At 34.6% G+C, this 21,628-nt stretch overlaps 1 protein-coding gene across 5 annotated transcripts in view; it reads right to left on the bottom strand.

Moving 5' to 3' along the window:
• DOCK10 (dedicator of cytokinesis 10) overlaps positions 1–21,628 on the bottom strand; it is a 325,083-nt gene that overhangs the window by 137,755 nt on the left and 165,700 nt on the right. For all 5 annotated transcript variants that reach the window (XM_074298584.1, XM_074298583.1, XM_074298585.1 and 2 more), the window contains exons 4-6: positions 12,748–12,830; positions 725–797; positions 163–285 (exon numbers count right to left, since the gene is read on the bottom strand). In XM_074298584.1, the coding sequence (XP_074154685.1) occupies positions 163–285; positions 725–797; positions 12,748–12,830 (279 nt within the window). The remainder of the gene's footprint in view (positions 1–162; positions 286–724; positions 798–12,747; positions 12,831–21,628) is intronic.

The following is a 21,628-nucleotide window of genomic DNA, read 5'->3' as shown; positions in this document are numbered from 1 at the left end:
AAAAACTAAATCCTCTTTAATATCATCATACTTCTTGATAACTAAAATACAAACAGGGATAAGAATATAGCCTTATCCAAACAATATCATCTCTGCTGTGACTTCTGGTGGGATTGCCCTCAAAGATAAGTCCAGCAAGCCTGGAGAATGATGGATGCTTACCCGGACAGTGATGCTATTGTTGACTGTGCTGTTAAAATTCCCCTTGTAAAGCCATCCAGATTTGAAGACACCTGGTCCTCCTGTTCCTCCACCTCCCTTGGAAGATGAGTGGGATGTGGTGTCCTGTACAAAAGTTATTAAAAATAATGCGATGAGTTATTTTCTGAATGGGAGGTAAAAGATGAATTAATGATCTGGGATTCCATTAACATACCACCCTCATAGGGTGCAACGTATTGATGGCTTAGTAAATAAATTATAGGTAGCTGCTTGAGCCAGAGATATTGTAAAGACTCGCACAGTTTACAAATGTTAGAAATAGTATTTGAATCCAGATCATTCTGGCTCCAGATCTAGAGTCTAGCTATTGTAACGCATTATTTCTGATACTAGAGTCATCTAACTTAAAAATGGTTGAAACAGTCTAAAACTGTTCTATTTCTAAGACATTAGTCTTAGGACCTAATGATGTGGTCAGTGAAAATGAAAAATACCCAAAAAACACTCCAGGGCACTGTTATTTTGCATATTAAAAGTATTTCATCTTAAACAGTCTACTTACTTCATCCTTATCGGCATCTTCATGATCAACTTCAAAAGAATGGGATGGCAGTTTCTCTGGCCTGAATTCTGTTCTGAAATAAAGACAATAGAAATATAATGATAATGTAATAATAAAACAAAACCAATATAATACAACTTCCTTCTCTCTGTTTTCTTCCTTCCATTAAATTTTAAACTCCTGGGAGATTATATAATATCTGGCACATAGATGCTTATTAAATATTATTTTGGACTGATTACAGATTAGTTCTGTTATCTGCCTCAAAGAGGAGAGTTTCTAGAATGGAAGTTTACTATATGAACAAAACCACAGTTCTCAGCCAGAATAAAACACATCTTTTAAAGAAGGGTCCTTAAATGAATAAATGAATGAATAAACATATAATACATTACATAATTGTATTTTATAGTATTTATTTATCTTCATAGTCCTGTATATTTAATTTTACATATTTAAAAATATTCTGAGAAGAAACAGACTTTACCAGACAGAAAAACATATTAAGAACCCCTAGTTTACATAAAAAAAAGACTTAAAAAGGTGGCCTTTTTATTTGTCCCATTTAATGTTGCTATCCTCACTTTATAAAACACAAATTTTGAATGTATGCAAAAAGCCAAAGGTTAACATTTTGAACAGAGGTATTGTTGGAACATGATTGTCATTGAATACCAATCCTTTGCTCAGACCACTAGGCTGTGCTGCTCCCCTAATTAAGACTTTGCAATCAGAGTTATTCTGAAGTGCCCAGTAGTCCCCAAAGATTCTGTTTGAATTAGGGCATCTAGAAAATTTCCTTAGTGGGACCCTTAATAATCACGGTGTTATCACTCATTCTAATACACCTAGAGAAAACTGATTCCAAGGGGCACTTTTTAAAGACTGTGTGTATGACTTCTGAAACAATCCATTAGAAGGAAGCAAAAAAAATGAGTGAAGCATGTAAACATTTCTAAAAAGACATTTGGCTTTAGAAATAAAAAGACTTCATACATGTATTTCTCTTTTCCATCAAGATATTTGGTGTCGTCTAGACAAAACCACAGACTTTCATTTGGGATTTAGAAACCAGAAAAAATTTCATTTTTACTCACAAAATTTTCACTCAGTCATAAAATGTTATTGATAGTTCAGATTGCCCCAAAAAATGGATGGAAGGGATACTCCATAAATCAGTGCAAAAACAAGAAAACTTTATATTTGTATTGATTGAGCCTTTACTAAATGGACTTTTTGGATGTGATTTTTAAAAAATGTATTCTGATGGATCCATTTTACATAGATGCATATTAATAATAATCACAGAGCTCTGAGATTTGCAAAACAATATACTTTGTTCGAGACATGAGGTCAAATGAATGAGATAAGTGCTATGGGTATTATTATTATTATTATTATTATTATTATTATTATTATTATTTTACAGGTGATGTGGTTATCCTAAGTCAAAGTCCAGTGCTCTATCCATGAAACCATTTTGTAAAGAGTTAACTGACTTCTCAACCCTTCAAAGTATTGCATACCACTGGATGGAAAGTGAGATCAGTGCCACATTCTCTTAACTCCTGCTAAAACAAACAAACAAACAAAAAAACCCTTTTCTTTGTTAAAGGTGGGTAAGGATGGAGATATTGGAATAGCACAAGGAGAATTAAATGGTCAGAGATCATAATCAGGGTTCATAGACTGAGACAGTCTGTTACATTAGTATTTGTACTTCAAAAGCCAGGTAAGACTTGCCTCTAAAGACAAGGGAAAAGAAAAATGTGGGCTAAAAACCCCAACCATCACTAAGCATTTTTGGGTCATAGGCACCCTTCTTATGGCTCTGACAGGGGGTGGGAAGATGTACTGCTAAAGCTTGGGGACATAGCAATTCTTAGCTACTCCATTCTCTATCATTTTACAGATGAGTAAATAGAGGCCCAAAAATATAGTTGGCTGTCTCAGTAGATAACATTGGACCTGGAGTCAGGAAGACCTGAATTGGAACTCTAACTTAAAGATTTGCATGCTATATGGTCTTGGATAAGTCACTTAACTTGTTTGCCTCAGTTTTTCAATTGTAAATGGTGGTAATAACAACTTACCTTGTAGTGTTATTGTAAAGATCAAAGGCAACAATATTTTTAAAGAGCTTAATGTAATGCCTCATACATAGTAAAAGCTGTAGGAAGTTTTATCCCCTTCCTTTTACCCTTTATAGTGGTTTACTCCTCTCCCACACACATATACATGGAGGGGTATGTAACAGAGGTGGGGGGAAACTTGGGTTTTTGAGATCTGATATTCTAAATTTAAATATAGGACTCTTTTCAGGATGTCACTTAGTCTGGTTAGATCAGCCCTACAGACATCAGAATTGGGAGCTGCTTTAATTTTAATAAATCATTCAACAAGTATTTACTAGGCAGAAGTTTAAAGAATAAATGAGCTAAGTAAAGAGGAAATAGAAGCAAGGGGTATAAACTGCATTTTCCAGTAGATCAATTTGGATTTTTTCTTTATTTTAGTAAGGAGGAGGTCAAGAAAAGGGGATGAAGGTAATGGAAGAGCCCCATAGAAAAGAGATAAAAAATAAATGAAGACATGGAGATACTGGAACCCCCCAAAATCTCCTCCCCCAAAAAATCTTCCCCTTACATCATAATTTTGTTAAAGATTTGGACTAGCTATTTTTATTTTCCAATGATCTCTTCCATAATTATAACTTCTGATTCCCAGGAATGATTGCTTTCCAGGGACTGTAAACTAGCTCTTTCCCTCTGTTTCCATTAGCTGTGGGGAAGGCAGGAAGCAGAGCCCTCTGAAATAATATTAGCATATTCACTAGGGAAGGCTGTGCCTGACCTATGGCACTTTGAGAAATGAGAAATCAAAGTAGGCTTTTATGAGAGTCTGAGATGAGGGAGGCCATTGTGAACACATGGAAAGATCACTGGACTTAAGAGTTGGGAGAAATGGATTCAAATCTGCTTCTGTTATCATCTGTATGACTCTTGGGGAAGTCATCTGCCATCTCAGAGCCTGTTTCTTTATCTACAAAATAAGCATTTTGAACCAGATGATCTCTAGCACTAGAATATGATTCTTTGCTATTGTCTTGTCAAGGATTTTTCACAGGAATTTTAAACTTAAATAAATCCAGGAGGAGAATATAGTTTAGAAAGGGATATGAATGAGAGAACTAAATTCAAATCACAGCAAAAATTTTACATGAACCCTAGAAGATAGAGGTATGACAAACCAGGTTAGGTAGGTGGTGTAATGGATAGAGCACTGGGTCTGAGTTCAAATTTGGCCTCAGACACTTACTAGCTATGTGATCCTGGGCAAGTCATTTAATCCTCTTTACCTCAGTTTCCTCATCTGTAAAATGAGCTGGAGAAAGAAATAGCAAACCACTTCAATATTCTTACCAAGAAAACCCCAAATGTGGGTCATGAAGAGTTGGATGTGATAGCAAAATGACTAAATAACAATGGGAAAAAAGCAAATGTTTTGAATCTAGAGGATCTGAGTTTAAATACAGCCTCCACCATTTATTACCTTTCTGAATTTGGGCAAGATATTTTGACCTCTCTGGGATTTAGGTACTTTATCTGTATATTGAGAGAATCAGCTAGTTGACCTTGATGCTCTTTTTTGGCTTGGCTTCCTATGACCTTAGATGTCTGATGAGCCACTAAAATTGAAGTGCCATATGCTTCATGTAAAGGAGGTAAAAGGATGAACAAATAGAACCAGGAATACATTGTATACAATAACAGCAAGAATGTGTGATAATCAACTGTGAAAGACTTGGTTTTTCTCAGTGATTCAGTAAAGAAATTCCAACAGATTTTGGAAAGAAAATGCTATCTACATCCAGAAACAGAACTAAGGAGCCTGATTGTAAATCAACACATGCTATGTTCATTTCTTTTTTTTTTTTTTCTGTTTTTTTATCTTTCCCATGATTTTTCCCTTTTGTTTTGGTTTTGCTCCCCCAACATGATTTACAAAACAATGTGTATTAAAAACAAATAAGTTTACTAGGGAAAAAAGATGATAGGGTTTTCTGAATGATGCAGGAGCCAGTGTAAATCAGAAGATAACCACTTTGTAAACTGCTAATAATTATAGAACTGAAAATATTTGTACAATGATAACTATGAAGAAAGTAAAAATTAGAAAATGATAAAGAAAGACCTATGGAACTACATGATCAAATTCTGATTAGTCACAGGGAAGTTCAGAAGAAAAGGACTAAATAACAATGAAAAAAAAGTAAAGGTTTTGAATTCAGGGGATCTGAGTTTATGAGATGTGGCTTTCAAGAGATGAACTTGATCCAGTTGTGAGAAACTAAGTGTACCATTGGGATTCATTTTTCTGGGAGTCTTATTAAAGAATCTTCTTTTTAAAAAATGATTATATTTGGAGACTTATGTTAGGTTGAGGCTATTTTCCCTAGAAATACTTAGAGGAGAGGCGCTTAAGGTTTTTCTTTTCTCTTTTCCCCCCCTAAAGTTGTAACTAAAAGTCAAAAGGAGGCTTTTTTCTACTGAAAAAACTGCTGAACAGATCAACTGTTTCACTCTTCTGTTAAATTGTCAGGAGGCCATGTGCTGTTCAAATGTTATACAACTTTGTATCATAATGTTCCTGAAAAATCTGTTGGTATTTATGCTGGTGACAGTGCTGACTTGATATTGTATGTTGCATAGCTGAATATTGGGATAGTGAATGGGTTAAAGTGTTGCTTTTTCTTGGGACATGATTTCCATGGTTAACTATTACTTTGTGAGGTATCTATTCACATTGATGGTGTAGATTTCATATAGGCATTATGTTATGGTGATGACACAGTGGAGAAATTTTATTATGAGCTAAGGAATAAAAGGGATGAAATGAAGGAATGGGAGAGGGAGGGAAGTGACATTATATAAACCGTTGGCAACAACAAGAGCACATTCTATCATTCTCAAAGAGACACCCTCAAATGGGATTATTTGGGACTTATTTAGCAACCCCCTGCTGCACATCTGGAGCTAGTGAGAAAGACAGGGGCCTTCTTGGTGAGCAGAGTGACTGAGGATGAATGAGATGAGGAGTATTTTAGTAGGGTGAAAATCACCTGCATTATCTCATGCTCATGATTTAATAATATCATCTTTAGCTGCACAGGATGAAGTAGTTAGGAATGGAATGCAGATTGTCATCATATTGATATTAACATGATATATAAATTTAGTTTACTTTTCAGGGCTGCAAAGAGGCAAATCCATTCAACAAATGATGAATTTTTTGAGTTCTGTGGAACATAAATGAAAAAAATTAAGGAAAGACACCTAGAATACATTTCTGGCGTCATAATGATAGAGATTGGACATTTGATTTTGTTTATATAGGGAATTCTTAGGTAGATGGTCTTAGAGATTTGTCTATCATCCAGCTTCTTAAACTGTGGCTTGTGACCCCATAACGGAATGTAGTGGCTGATTTATTATCATCAAATGTTTGATTTGCATACTTATTTGATACACCTATATACTTGGAGTTATATAAAATTTTCTCAGATGAAAAGGGATCACAAGTAGAAGAAATTTAAGAAATCCTAGTCTATAACAAGAAGTTATGTGTTAGGGATACAAATATAAACAAAATTACAGAGAAAGTCCCTACTCTCAAAGAGCTTACATTTTAATGGGGGAAGAAGAAATCAAAATGGAAGCAGGGGGAATAGGGTGGGAAGAGGAAAAGGGACTCACAAGGGGGTATGGTAGAAAGTTCTGGAGAATCAGAAATGGAGAGAAGAATGAAGACATGGCAGTCATAAACACTTTCCTTAAATATATGGAGGTTCTATTGTTCATCCTAACAGCAATATTATATGATGATCAACTTAGTTCTTTTCATAATACAATGATCCAAGACAATTCCAAAGGACTTTTGATGAAAACTGCTGTCCATCCCCAGAGAAAGAGTTGAGAGAGTATGAATACAGATCAAAACCTTTTTAAAAATCACTTTTCTTATTTTTATTGTTATTTTAAAATCTATTTTCTTTCAGAACATGACTAATATAGAAATCTATTTTACATTACTGCACATGTATAACATATCAAATTGCTTGCCTTCTCAGTGACAGAGGAGGAGAAGAAGGGAGATAATTTGGAACTTAACATTTTAAAAAAAATGAATGTTAAAGATTGTTTTAATATATAGTTGAGAAGAAAATAAAGTACTAGATAAACAATTTTTTAAAAAAAGGGGGCAAAAGGTAGGGTTTTGGGAGGAACCAGATACCCAGAGAAATGGCCATAGTTTCAGGCTGAACTTCCAGGGTGAGGAGGTCACTATGCAGTAATGAAGAAGGTCAAGACAATTAGGTTTGGAATCTGTAAAGGAATGAATGCCTAAAAAATGAAATTTCTTGAGAATGGACAATTTATTGGTATAGACAGCATTCAGGAAACCTTTGTACAGTTTTGCACTCCCCTTTAATATAAGGGGAAAAATTCTCTGGTCCTGTTATGCTGTTATATCCCTCTTCCTGAAGAAAAGGATGCTTCAGAGGATGGCAATTATAAGAGATATATAAAGGATGAAACAAATGGATAGTTTTAAATTGACAAGTGGTCAAGGGGTTAGTTAGTCAACTTCAAGGACATACAGCAAATAGGGCATCTTAAATATTTAGATTTTATATTCCTAGTAAGGATATTTGAAGGAAGCTATGTAGTGCAGTGAATAGAGCTTGGAATCAAGAAGACTTGTTTTTCATGAGTTCAAATGTAACCTTAGATACTTAACTCTATTTGCCTCAGTTTCCTCGTCTATAAAATGAGTTGGAGAAGGAAACGGCAGAAGATTTCAGTACTTTTGCCAATAAAACTCCAAATGAGGTCACAGAGAACTGGAAAAGATTGAACAACATCAACAAAGAAAATTTGAAATGAGAATGGAAATAAAAGGGGAAGTCGATAAGCAAGACCAGTTCCAAGGGTCAGACTATAAAGAAGCCCATGCCACAAAAAAAGTTAAGAACTCTTAATGGGTAACTCCAGAGAAGTTTGATTTTATTTAGTGCTTGGGGAATATAAGACTGAAAGAGGAAGAAATTTAGTCTCAGAACTCCTATGCATGAGTATAATATGGAATGTGCTAGAGGAAGAATATATCTATCTATCTATCTATAAAACTTGTTTCAATGACCTTTATGAGAATGCTATCATAATTTCCTTAATAAAATAATAACTAGCATTTCTTTAATTATAAGATGTTTTATAAATATTACTTCATTCCTCACAACAACCAGTGCAGGTAGTTGCTATTATTATCCCCATTTTACAGATAAGGAAATTGAACCAGACAGGGTTTAAGTGATTTGCCTAAATGTCTGAGGTAGAATTTAAGTTGATTATAGGTCCAGCATTCTATCCATTGAAACATTTAAGTTGATGTATTGGAAAACTGCTCATTCAAAGATGCCTTATTCCCAAAGTTCTGTGTGTTGAAAACTGGGGAATACAATTTTGAATTAGAAATGACTAGAATTAAGTATTAAGAAGAAGGAAATGGCAAACTACACCAGTATCTTTACTAAGAAAGTCCCAATGACATATGGTTCATGGGTTCATGAAGACTTGGACATAATTGAACAACAATAAAACATGTAAAGGAAAAAGTAAATAAACAGTAGAAAAGTTTGGGAGGCCTCCCTCAGTGTAGTGTTTCTTAAAATATCTTTGTCAATGTCCTATAACTGGTACTTTTTCCATACTCTATCATGAAATACAATTTTAAGAAATTCAGCTGATGTAAAAAAAATAACATCAATGAGAACAGCATCAAAGCTAGAGTAAGACAGCAACTCAGGGACATGTTGACCTTCCCTTACTTGTCATGGATGCTCAATTCATGATTGACTATTGATGAAAGGTAGAATACATTTTAGTATCTGTCAGAGCATGAGTCAGTGGGTTATCTATCCATACTTGAAACTGAGCCCCAAATGCTCAGAATTAGAATTTTTGGGTCGAGATCCACTTCAAAATCAAGCACTGTGCATGGGATAATAAATCTCACTGTGACCTAAAGAACAAGTTGCTTATTTTAACACTCTACCAGAAAACACCCAAAATTTCTTCTTTTAGTTTAGCATAAGGGGAATACCTTATGAGTAGGGAGAAAAAACATAACTTCTCTCTGAGTTACTGTTTCCTCAATTGTCCTAACACTAAAATATAATGATTCTATGAAGCTAAAAAGGTTAGTTTTCTTTACATAAAATACTAAAAATATTGCTTCTAAGAAGAAATTAGTAGCTTTTTTTTTTTTTTAAACATTCTCTCAATACAGATGCATTTCTTTCTAATACCTAGGTGTCATGAGGATAGAATGCTGGACTGGAATCAGGAAAATCTGAATTCAAATCTTGCCTATTAGCTATGTGATCTTTGGCAAGTCTACCTCAGTTTCCTTACCTGCAAAATAGGGATACTAACTAAAAGCACCTACCTCCCAGGATTGTTGTGATGAAAAAAAAACTAAGGTAATAATAAATGTCATGGTCTTCATTTTTTCCCCTTCTGATTATCATTTCCAACATTTCTGGTTTTCCCTTTGAAAGTTCACTTCAAGAAGATTTTGTAACTCTATAGCAAACTTCTTATTCTTAGTATCAAGTGCCTTTAGTTAAATGAGGGGAAACATTCAAGAAAGGCCCTAAACAATATTAGTTCAATTTCTTTAGTCATGTCCCTTAGTTGATGAATCTTTCTTGCCTATGAGATAAAGATTCAGAGTTTTCTATGGTTTTCAAAATTATTGTAAGTAATTTCTTTTTGATCAGTGAAATTTAATATTACAAAAATGAAAAAAATACATCTGTTACTGGGCCAGCCTCTCTTTACTCTAAAAGGTTATCCTCTTATATCTGATGATCTGATGATGAGTGGGGTTATTTTAGATGGCCATCAAATAATTTAATAGATATAGAGAGCCTGGAAGATGAAATGCTTCTACTGTGAATAGGAAACCAGAACTACTCCGTCTAGGACTACTTCACATTCAATCTGTTTGTTGCAAGAACATTGTTCCCAAGACTATTCACTTCCTACTATATGGAACTATTTTTAGAAAAGGGAAGTCTTCCTCTAGTAAAGAAAAGATTGCTTTTGTACTTGCTGCATATGCCATGTGATAAAATTGAATGAGGAAGGTTGATATAACAGAAAAATATAGAGAAACTGACTCATGGAATATGGTCATTCATAATGGTTCACTTACATTTACTATGTACCAGGGACCCACCTAATATTGACTAATATGAGGTTAGACACAGAGTAAGAAAAAAAAGTTCATAGTTGTATTTCTTTTTTTAATGGTTAGAAATTTGGCCAAGTTCATTTTATATCCTTTGAACAATGGCTTACAGAATAAAAATAAGAAGTCTCTCAATCTGTATTGATGGAATTTTGAGAGATAAAGCAATCTTTAAAGACTTGATAATTGACCTATATCAGATTGCTTGCTGTCTTGGGAAGAAAGGAGATAATGCAGGAAGGGAGAAAAATTTAGAACACAAAGTTCAAAAAAAAAAGAATGTGCAAAATATTTTTACATGTGTTTGGAAAAAATATTATTGAAAAAAGATGAATGTCCTAGTGATCAGAGAGAAAATGGCTTTTGATTGAATTTTATTCATAGAAATTTCTTTAAAAGTTATCAGATTCTATATTCATTCTTTCTATCTGTTCTAGAGACTGCTATACTAAGAGGAGCACTTCCTAAAGAGATCAAATAAATCAACAAACATTTCTTAAGCATCTCTTATGTGCCAGATACTGGATGAGGTGCTAAAAATAAATAGACAAAAATGAAATAGTCCCTATCCTCAAGGAGCTTACTTTTTATCAGAAGAAACAATAAATACCTGTATGAGACAGAGAGAATGGCTAATGAGGAACTCAGTCCTTCCAGCACACACGATCTATTTTACCTGGTGCTATTACAAGACACAAAATATAAAAACCTAGACATAAAATATATAAAAGTAAATAGAAGGTCAATACAACCTGTTTCACATGGGAGAGGAATTAATAGCTGACAGAGTTTGGAGCAATTGAAGACAGTTTGTTGTACTTGGGCTGAGCTTTGAAGAAAGACAGGGATTCTTAAAGGTTCAAATGTAGAGAGATAATTTTCCAGCAAAAGCCTGAATATGGGAAATTGAATGTTGTGTGTGAATGATAGCAAGTGGTCTGGTTTAATAAGATTATTAGAGTATAACATATCAGGGGAAGTGATAGTTAATAGGTCTGAAAAAAATAAGCCAAAGTCAGATTGTTGCAAACATTTTTATATCAAACAGAGGGGTTGATATTTGAATATAAAGTCAAGAAGGAACTATTGATATTTCTTGAATAGGGAAATGATATGATAAGACCTTATACCTTATATATATATATATATATATATATATATATATATATATATATATATATATATAAGGTATATAATAGATATACCTTAGGAATATCGCTTAGGCAATTATATGGAAGATGGATAAAAAAAGGGAAAAACTTGAGGCAGAGAGGATTTTTATAAGGTTATTATATTACTGCAGACAAAAATCTTTCAGGAAAAAAAATCTCACAAACTTTCTCCTTTGGAATCTTTTCCTTCTCCTTCCCCCCTCCCCGCCACGATTTAGAAATAAAGAAAATATAAAATAAAATGGGCTATCTGGTTAGAACAGGACTCAAGTACAAAAGTTCTTGGTTCATCAATGAATGATTGCTTCAAACTCTCTCAAAGCAAAAGGCCCTAAATGAAGGTCTTGCTTCTGTTGTTTCAAAATATAGAAATGAAATGCTAGTGGGACAAAGAAGAGGTACATATCGTTGTTTTTTTGTTTGTTTGTTTGTTTTGTTTTTTGATAACCACCACTATATTATCATTGTCACCATCATCATCACCATCATCACCATTAATTGCCATTTATAGCATTATTATCATCATAACCATTAGTATCATCAACATTATCATCATCACCAGATCACCATCATCTTCATCACCAGCCTTGTTGAAAATTACATAACTAGAAAGAGGCTGAGACAGGATTCAAACCCGTTTTGTGAATATAAATTTGGTGCACTTTTTAATGCTTTATTTATTTAAATATTAATTATTTAATGCTTTAATTCTTCAGATTCTGAGGCATCCTTCAGCTTTGTAAAATAAATCATGTAGATTTTCCTAATAGCTTTCTTTCTCAAGGTAATGAAATTATTAAAGCACCTGAGTTCTAATCAAGCTCTGCTATTCATCTCGGATAAGTTATATAACCTCTTTGGACCTCAGTTTTCTCATTTGTAAAATGGGAGATTGTATTATATGATCATTGAAATCTCTTTCAGCACTAGATTTAGGATGTTATGGTCCTCAGATAAAAATCTGAAAGATGTGCCATAATCTAAATCCTTGCTAGTGCCACAATCCCACAAGTGAAGCTGGTTCCAGAGGTTTGGAAATAGCAGTTGTTCACTTGCCCTGTTTGCTCTCTTGGGATGTTAATCACATCAGGACATGGTGCTAATGATTGATGTCATTTGGCTAACATTTTGATATCCTAGCACAGAAAAAGGTAAAATCATCAGTCTGAATGTTGCCTGGAGGACTCGATCCTTGGCAATCTTTGGCTCCAAGTTTCTCATTCTTGACTCTTGTTTATCTGAGGGTGACAGCTTAAATCAGGACTATGAAACAAATCAGAATCTCCAACTAAGAGATCACACAGATTTCACTGACAATTTTTTCATTCCTTCACCAGACGGATTTCAGGGAATACAGGGAAAAAGCAAACCCAAATACATCACCAGGTTTACATTGTTGTTAGTTGTTTAGGCAATTGAAGTTTTATGAATTAACTCACTCCTAGCTCCACCTATATACAAAGAGACCACACCTTAAATTGTGAGTAGGAGTTAAGTTTTGAAAGGCCAAAGATAGGAATTGAAAAAGGCTCTTACTGTGGCAAATGTCGAATGTCTCCAGAATATTTTTCATATTTGTAGTTCACTACATACCACTGGGAACTGTAAAATTTGCAAGCCTAAAAGAAAAGAAAAGAAAAGAAAAATATTTTTTTTCAGATGAGGTGAAAAAAATAACAAGAGGGACTAAGTCTCTTTATCCTGGATCCTTCATCGTTATTGTGATACTGGCATATTTATTAGATTCGAGAGCTAAGATCATAGCTAAGAGGTACAGAGAATAGTATAGAACACTATGTCAGGGAACTAATAAGGATGAATTCTGTCCCTCCCCAAATGCCTTCAGTGTAATAAAATAATGATTAATAATAATGGCTAACATTATATAACATTTATTATGTACAAGGCACTGTGCTAAATGATTTATAATTATTATACCATTTGATCTTCATAACAACCATGGATGATAATTGCTATTATTTTCCTCATTTTATAGATGAGGAAAGTGAGAGGTTAAATGATTTGTGCAAGTTCATACACTTAGCAAGTGTCTGAGATCAGATTTGAAATCAAATCTTCCTGACCCCCAGGCCTGGCACTCTCTCCACTGACACCTAGTTTCTCTGAAACTCCTGGAAATGCACACTGGAAGTCCTAGGAGTTGTTAGAGTGCAGGGCTTTGAGACTTAAAGACCTGAAGTCAAATTTGACCTTAGATTCTTACTAGTAATGTGAGTCTGGCATAAGTCACAGTCTCTATTTACCTCAGTTCCCTCAGCTGCGAAATGGAGATAATAATAATAGGTACTTGCCTTACAGAACTATTGTGAGGATCAAATGAGATAATATATAAAGCATTGTTTTTGCACCCTAAATCATTGTATGAGTGCTTGTTATTATCATAGTTTTAGGGCTGGAAAAGGTCTTAGAGATGCTTTAATTCATTCCACTCTCCCCTTTCTCCTCTTCCCAAACATTTTATAGTCAAGGCAACTGAGGCTAAGAAGTTAAGTGCTTTTGTCCAAGACCACAAGGTAGCATATGGCTGAACTGATTTCAACCCCAATTCTCTGGCTGCTGTACCAATAAATCTTCTTTACTTAGGAGTATTTGATATTTCCAATCAAAATCAAGCCAACCTTGTTCATAAATGCCTGCATTTTTGAGAAGTATCATTTAGATTATTTATTCAATTTCCCCATGTCATGGAAGTTCTAATTTAATCACCCTGAATCATCCCATTTATACTAATGCATAATCTGGCCTCAGAGATAGTTATTCACCAGTCTTCCTTGTCTGTTCTTTCCATTACTTAATGGCAATTAGTTATGAATGATGTTCCTCATATTGAAGCCAAATCTCCCATTTTTATCTCATTCTTTTTTTTTCTGACCTCAGTGATTAACCCTTATGCTTTTTATAGCATTCACTTTATATAAATAGTTATTCAGTTTCCTTATTGTCTTATAAAGTAATATGCAGTTTTCTTAACTTTCTTTTCTTGACTTTACCCAAAGGAAATACTGAAAGGAGAAGAGAAAATAGATTTAAAAAACTAAGTTTAATAGATTAAATCAAATAGGTGTAATAGAATAATGTTATGAATATTTTTAATTTATATTCCAATTATAAAATTTAAATTAATGATTAAATGCTTATGAAGCTCCTAAATGAAAAGGCAACATTGAATATTTGCAAATGGGAAGGGTGGTTAATGTCAACATTAACTCTTAAAATAAGTAAAAATAAAAAAAGCAAAAAAAATATATGAAGGATTGTGATGTGTGAAGATCTATGCAGCAAAAGAAGGACACACCAAATTCATAAAACCCTAGCTTTATCATGTCCTAGAAGTATGTTCAATTTACAACTGGAAGATCAGGGTTGAGAACTTAATCTTGCCATTAAGACTCCATGAAATTTTGGACAGATTGCCTCATCTTCTGAGCATTATTTACCTCACCTAGACAATGAAGAGATGGGACTAGGTGATTTATTTGCTCTGTACTGACTTTTGACTTATGAGTCTATTGTTGAGCTTTTACAAGGAAACAAGAATATTATTTTTCCAGTTTCAGAAATAAGAGGCAAATTACAAGAAAAGAGGGGAAATTCAAATGGTGTAGAAATTGGTATGCTTGGAGGAAATAAAAAGAAAGTGTAGACAGCCATAATGCAATAGAGAAAATGTAATGTTAAAAACATCAATCTCTCTGGACTTCAGTTTCTTTATCTGTAAAAAGGGGAAGGGGATAGACAAAATATCTATAAAGTCTCATCTTGCTTTATAGCATGTGATCAAATATTCAGTTTGGTAAGCAAAGCTAGGCCCACTCTGTAATTATGTGACTGTTTTATTTCTTTCTTTTTCTTTTCTTTTACTCATAGAGGCAGTCTCATTGAAAAACTGAAGGTCTTTCAGGACCTCAGGGTCACAGTTATGAATATCAATTTTCATTGTCTAGGACTTTAACTTCAGAAGGAGTAGGACTCAAAGCTGAATTTTCAATGGCTGCCATCTACCACCCTCAGGACATACTCTCAACATTGTTTTATTTTAATACCATATTTAACCCTCTTGTAATTTGCCTCTTATTCCTGAAACTGGAGCATTGGAAAGGGAAAAAAAATATCAGTTCTGTTAATTATGCTCTGATTAATCCAGGCTTATTTTGATTATCTTAGAGGAAACCCAGAATGCTTTCCAAAAACCATAAACCATAAAAATCTCTTCTTCCCAGTTATGGCATTTGGAAAATGCTATGCATGGAAGCTTATTCTCTGTTCTTTGTCACAGCCCACATGCTCTAACTAAGAAGATCATTAAATGCTATCATAATTAAGACAACAACTCCTCTTTGTCAGAAACCAAGTTGATCCAGGAAATTATAAATGCATGCTCTTAGTCTCCCCCCTCCCCCCCTCTGCTCATAATCTTTTCAAGGGAACTGTTATCTGCCTTCTTGGTTGTTTTGACTTTATCTTCCTCGGATGTTTTGACTTCACAGAATGTACTTCACCCCAGTTAGTTCAGATAGATCACCAGTCTCTTATTTCTTCCTTTCTTCTTTCCTTCTTGTCTCTTTCTCTGTCTCTCTGTCTGTCTCTGTCTCTGTCTCTGTGTCTCTGTCTCTGTCTGTCTCTGTCTCTCTGTCTGTCTCTCTCTCTCTCTCTCTCTCTCTCTCTCTCTCTCTCTCTCTCTCTCTCTCTCTCTCTCTCTCTCTCTCTCTCTCTCATACACACACAGACATACAATCCAGGTTAATTGATTTGCCCAGGATCACACAGCTAGTAAATGGCTGAGGGCAGATTTAAGCTCAGGTCCTCCTGGCTCATGCTCTATTTACTATTCCACTTTGCTGCTCCATTAATTACTTTCTAATGTTTCTCTCCAGCACTGAGGATACTCCAGTCTGATTCAATAAGAAGAGAACATCAGAGACGATGACTTTTCCTCTCACTGACTTCTCAAGTCAGAGCAATCTCAAACTTCATATTTCCACTTTGGGTGCATTTGCAGGGGTATACTGAAGGCAGATTGAACTACCTTTCAAGAGTTGATCATTAAATTTTTACTAAGAGCATTTATACCTTGGGCATTGGACAAATGCTGCAGATAAAGGCTAGATCTATTATTGTGATTGTCTAACTTTAAGGAAGTAATGGAGAAAGTGGTAATAATGTTGATTAAAATTAAAAGTATGCTTCCCCCCTCCTCAAGGAGTTAGTTGCTATATATTTTCTAAAATACTCTTGCTTTATAAGTTACAGTGGAGGTAAAATAGAAGAAAGGAAAGTCAAGGCAATGCTCAGAAGGAAAGTCTCTAACAAAGATGGAATCAGAAAATCTGAATTTAAATCTAACTTTGGACTATTTGTTTCACTTTTCCCTCACTATTTCTCTATAGAAAGTCAATGAGATGCATTGGACTAGATGACCTATAAGGCCTCTTATAACTCCAAGATTATGACTTAATCTATGAGAAAAATACAGGAAAAGACAAGATTATAAAAAGCATTAAATTCTAAAATATGCCTGAAAATAAGGTTCTATTAACAAATTGCAGATCAATTGCCTTTATGCATCAGAGGAGGGGGTTTCCATATAAATGAGGTCATAGATAGGTCTTTTAAAATATCAGGATAGGAATGAGTATAGAGCAAAGTCACTAATCCATGGAAGCAGAGTCAGATCTGGTAGATTCTGGGCTTCTGATAGAAGTGGACCCAACCTTAGAAGAGTCCAAGATCTCTAGATTTAGAACATGAAATGACTTCAAAGGTCATCTTGTCCAAATCAAATTTCAAAAGGGTTTATTACAAATTTATTCCATGATGGGCACCATGGCAAATTATACAAGGAAAGATCCAAACAGTTCTTGTCCTCAAAAGCTAACATTCTAATGCAGAAGATAGTATGTAAATAATTAGGTCTATACCAGATTTTTGCAAACTAAAGGGAAGATTATCTTAGAGAGGAAGGCCCTGAGAGATGGGGTACCAGAAAAGATCTCCTGTACCCAATGGGATTTGAACACAGACATGAAGGGCTCCCTGTAAGGTAGTAGTCTGGGGGTGAAGGTTTCATTATTCCCCTCATGAAGGACAAAGGTACAATGAGAAGAGGCAGAAGATCAGGTTGGAGGAGTTCCATATAAATTAGCATTGCAGGGTCACAGATTGAGAGAAGGGGAATAAAGAAATTGGAAAGGTATAGGAGGGAACACAGTATAAAAATATAAATACAAAATAGATATTGTGTATTATTAGGTAATGAGGTGACACAGTAGATAGAACACTGGACTTGGAAATTAGACAGGACTAAGTTCAACCTCTGCTTCAGACATTTAGAAGCTATGTGATTCTTGGTAAATCATTTAACAGCTCTGTGCCTCAGATCCCTCATTTGTAAAAATGATTTAATAATGTTATCTACTTTGCAGGATTGTTGTGAGAATTGAATGAATTAATATATGTAAAGTGCTTTGCAAGTAAAAAGCCTATACATGCTTGATGTTATTATCATTATTAATATTAATATTATTTTATTCTGGAAGTAATAGGAACTATGGAAATTTACTGAATAGTGGAGGAGAATATGGCCAGAATTGTACTTTAGGAAAATCACTTTGGTGGCTGAGTGAAACATGAATTAGGGTGGAGAGAAACTTAAGGTCCAGAGAGACCAATAAGTCCAGATAAGCAATAATGAGGTATTGAACTAGGGCTATAGTTGTGTGACTGGAGAGAAGGGGTCATATACCAGAGATGTAAGTTAGAAACTACAATGAGGAAAATGAAGCTCATGGAGATTAATTGACTCTCTCAAGGTCATCCCAATGTTAAGTATCAGAGACAGAATTTGAAGTCAGAATTAATGACTCCGCCAGTACAACATATTATATCTACACTTTGAATCTTACATTTCCAATTTGTACATAGATGGCCACATATGGGAGTTTCAATTTCACCCCCCAGAGAGAAAAGTCTTTTAAAGCAGAACTTACCAAATATAACATGTAATATATACTTAATAAATATATGCTGAATGAATGAATGTTTTATTACCTAGTTTAAATAATGACATAACTTTTCCCTCAGAAAAGAGGAAAGATGATAACCATCGAAACAGCTGAAAAAATAGGACATTTCAAAATAGAGTAAAAAACTTAAAAGGACTTAAAAAAAAACCCAACTCAAAATCAAACCCTAGAATGAAAGGCATATTTTCAAATGAGGCTATACATGTAAAGGATGAATGATCCTTCAACTGATCTTTTATATATTTTTTTAAAGACATAGTATGTGGTTACTTAGTTTGATGGCAAGAATTATTAATTATTATAAGAATCAAAGCATGGAAGATTATCTGATAGAATCAAGAAATATGAATTGTTTTAATGTTATTTTATAAAGAGACAATAGAATTAGAGGGTTAGATTACATGGAAATATGTTATAGATCTGACAAGTAGTTGCACTTTGGGGATATATGTTGGAAACTATATTTGTTTGAGTGATAATGTATTTCAAAGCAGAGTCTGTTGTCAGGGATCTTACAAGGAAAAGATACTTGGTATCTATTACTACTTAAAACAGTGGCAATGCTAAGAGAGAAACCTAGACAATAACAAGCAATTAAATTGTTGCAAGTAAATTGTAAATGGACTAGCAAATATATCTGGTATTTTAAAGATGTTCTTTGAAGGAAATGAGATGACTGATTCTCATTTGGGAAGAATCTGTGAAGGAGTGCAATCCAGTCCTTAAGTGGAAATATTTCTATCAGAAATGACTGGCAATTTGACAAATCTATGTAGCTGATTTCCAATCTGTCATTAAACATTTATTTGTTTATTACCTTTATAAGTTCCTGTAATAGTACTTCATAATAAAACTAATAGCTAATATTTATATATTACTTTAAGTTTGGCAGAGTGTTTTACATATTCTCATTTGATTCTCATATCAACTCTGCAATGTAAGTGCTATTTATGTCCATTTTATAGGCAAAAATATTGGGACTCATGGAGGTTCAATGACTTGTTTAGCTGATATTGTCTATTGAAGAATTTGAACTCAGTTCTTGAGTCTGTTTAGTGTTTCATCCAGTATATCTTATTTCTTCTGATTTATCATAGAATAATTATCCAATAAACAATTATTAAATGCTTACTATGTGCCTAAGATAGACAGTGAAGTGGCACAGTAATAGAGTTCAGGGGCTAGAATTAGGCAGATTCCTTCCTGAGTTCAAATATGGCCTCAGATACTAATTAACTGTGTGACCCTGAGTAAGTCACTTAACTCTACTTGCCTCATTTTCCTCATCTGTCAAATGAGTTGGTGAGGGAAATGGAAAACCCCTCCAGTATTTTTGCTAAGAAAATTCCAAATGAGATCATGAAGAGTTGGGCATGACTGGAAAATGACTGAACAATAGTGAAACAACAATGTGCCAAGTTAAGCACTAGAGATACAAAAAGAGAGAAAGAGAGATCCTGTTTTCAAGGAGTTTACTGTTTAATAAGGAAAACAACATGCAAACATCTATGTACAATCTAAAAACAGGATAAATTGGAGATAATAGTGGGAAAGCACTATCATTGAAAGGGGCTTTGGAAAAGTCTTCCTATAGAAGATAGGAAGTTAGCTGAGGCTTTAAGGAAAGCAGGGAAATCAAGAGGCAGAGACAAGAAGAGAAAGTGTTATAGGTATCATGGACAACTACTGAAAATGCCCAGTAATGGATGTGGAGCATCTCATTTGAGGAATAGTGAGGAGACTAGTATCACTTGGGTATCTGGATACCTTGGGGGAAGTCAGGGGGAATAGGTATAAGAACTCTGGAAACATAGAGGAGAAAACAGATTATGAAGGGCTTTGAAAATTAAATAGAGGGTTTTGTATTTAATTCTGTAAGTGATAGGGAGAGTCAGTGGAGTTATGGAGTTGGTGGGGAACATGGTTAGAACTGCTATTTTAGGAAAATCACTTTAATGGCTAAACAGAAGATGGACTATATTAGGGAAACACTTGAGATAGGCAGACTGTTTTCCCTTTTTCCCCTTCTAGACCCCCTTCCCACACCCCAAGCCCCAAAGCATGCTATTGCAAGTGGGAGGTAATGAGAGTGCAGAGTAGAGGCAGTGTCAAAGGAAAAAGGGGGCATATGTCAAATATATTATAAAGATGTTCTTAGGCTCTTCAATGCTATTCCAGTAGAACTTCAGCTCTGACAGTTCCAACCAATCAAGAAAGCTTTTGAGTTTGTTCTAGTAATGATTTATATGCTTGTTATCCAAGAACTAGCCTAGTTAGATGTAAAGCTTACTGATGGTAATGATTTACTTTGTTTTTTTTCAGCTACTCAAAACAAGAACTAAAAATTAAAAAACAATTCGAAACTTGAAACAGCAATTAAAATAAAGATTTCCAATCTCAGTTATGTAAAGCTTTCTTTTTCCTTGTAAAGATACTTCCTTCCCATCTCCTCCCTGCTTCCATTCCTTTTTCTCTTCCCACCTCCCTCCCTCTGCCTCCTTCCTTTACACTCCCTCTCTCCTCCCCTTCCTTCCTTCCTTCCTTCCTTCCTTCCTTCCTTCCTTCCTTCCTTCCTTCCTTCCTTCCTTCCTTCCTTCCTTCCTTCCTTCCTTCCTTCCTTCCTTCCTTCCTTCCTTCCTTCCTTCCTTCTTCCCTTCCTTCCCTTCCTTCCTTCCCTAGGCCTGCACTCAGGAGAAGCTGAAGTTAAAATCTGGGTTCAGACACTAGTTGTCTCACCTTGGGCAAGTCACTTAATTACTCAGCTATAAAATGGTGATAGTAATAGTTTTTAGTTGTTATGAAGATCAAATGAGCTAATATTTGTAAAGCACTTAGTGCAGTGCCTGGCAGCCAGTAGGTATTATATAAATCCATCTCCCAGATTCCACCCATCTCTATCTCTAGTAGTGGTAGACCTGGATTACAAGGTATGTAGACTTTAGTGACTTTAGAACTAGCAGTTCTAAACTGCTCTCCTTTCTTAAAGAAAAAAAAAACAGTTACTTTAAGGATCTGAAATTTTGTTGGTGTAGGTGATTCATCTCTCTATATGAGGTCATCACTCTCTACATTTTGGTAAGATTATCTTGAAAACGTCCTATGATCTAAGCACAAAAAGCCATGGGTTTCTCCATCTGATCCTGCTATGATAAATACACTACCTCCTGTAAGATCTGTACCAAAAGACTTTCTATTTTGGAAGGGCCTATCAGGGTATTCTCTTTATGACCTTTGAGAACCAAGGGTTATTTCCATGTCTCAATGAGGTATCAGAAATGGATTTTTCATTTTTAGGTAATAACTTTATAATGACTCATTCAGGAATTTAAACCTGAAGTGGAATCTGGTTTGAATTGTTTTCCCCCTCAGAACAG

This window comes from Sminthopsis crassicaudata, chromosome 3, assembly GCF_048593235.1.
Source record: "Sminthopsis crassicaudata isolate SCR6 chromosome 3, ASM4859323v1, whole genome shotgun sequence".
NCBI classification, from domain to species: domain Eukaryota; kingdom Metazoa; phylum Chordata; class Mammalia; order Dasyuromorphia; family Dasyuridae; genus Sminthopsis; species Sminthopsis crassicaudata.
Note: the sequence above shows the minus strand (reverse complement) of the source record. Positions and strands in the feature narration are given on the sequence as shown.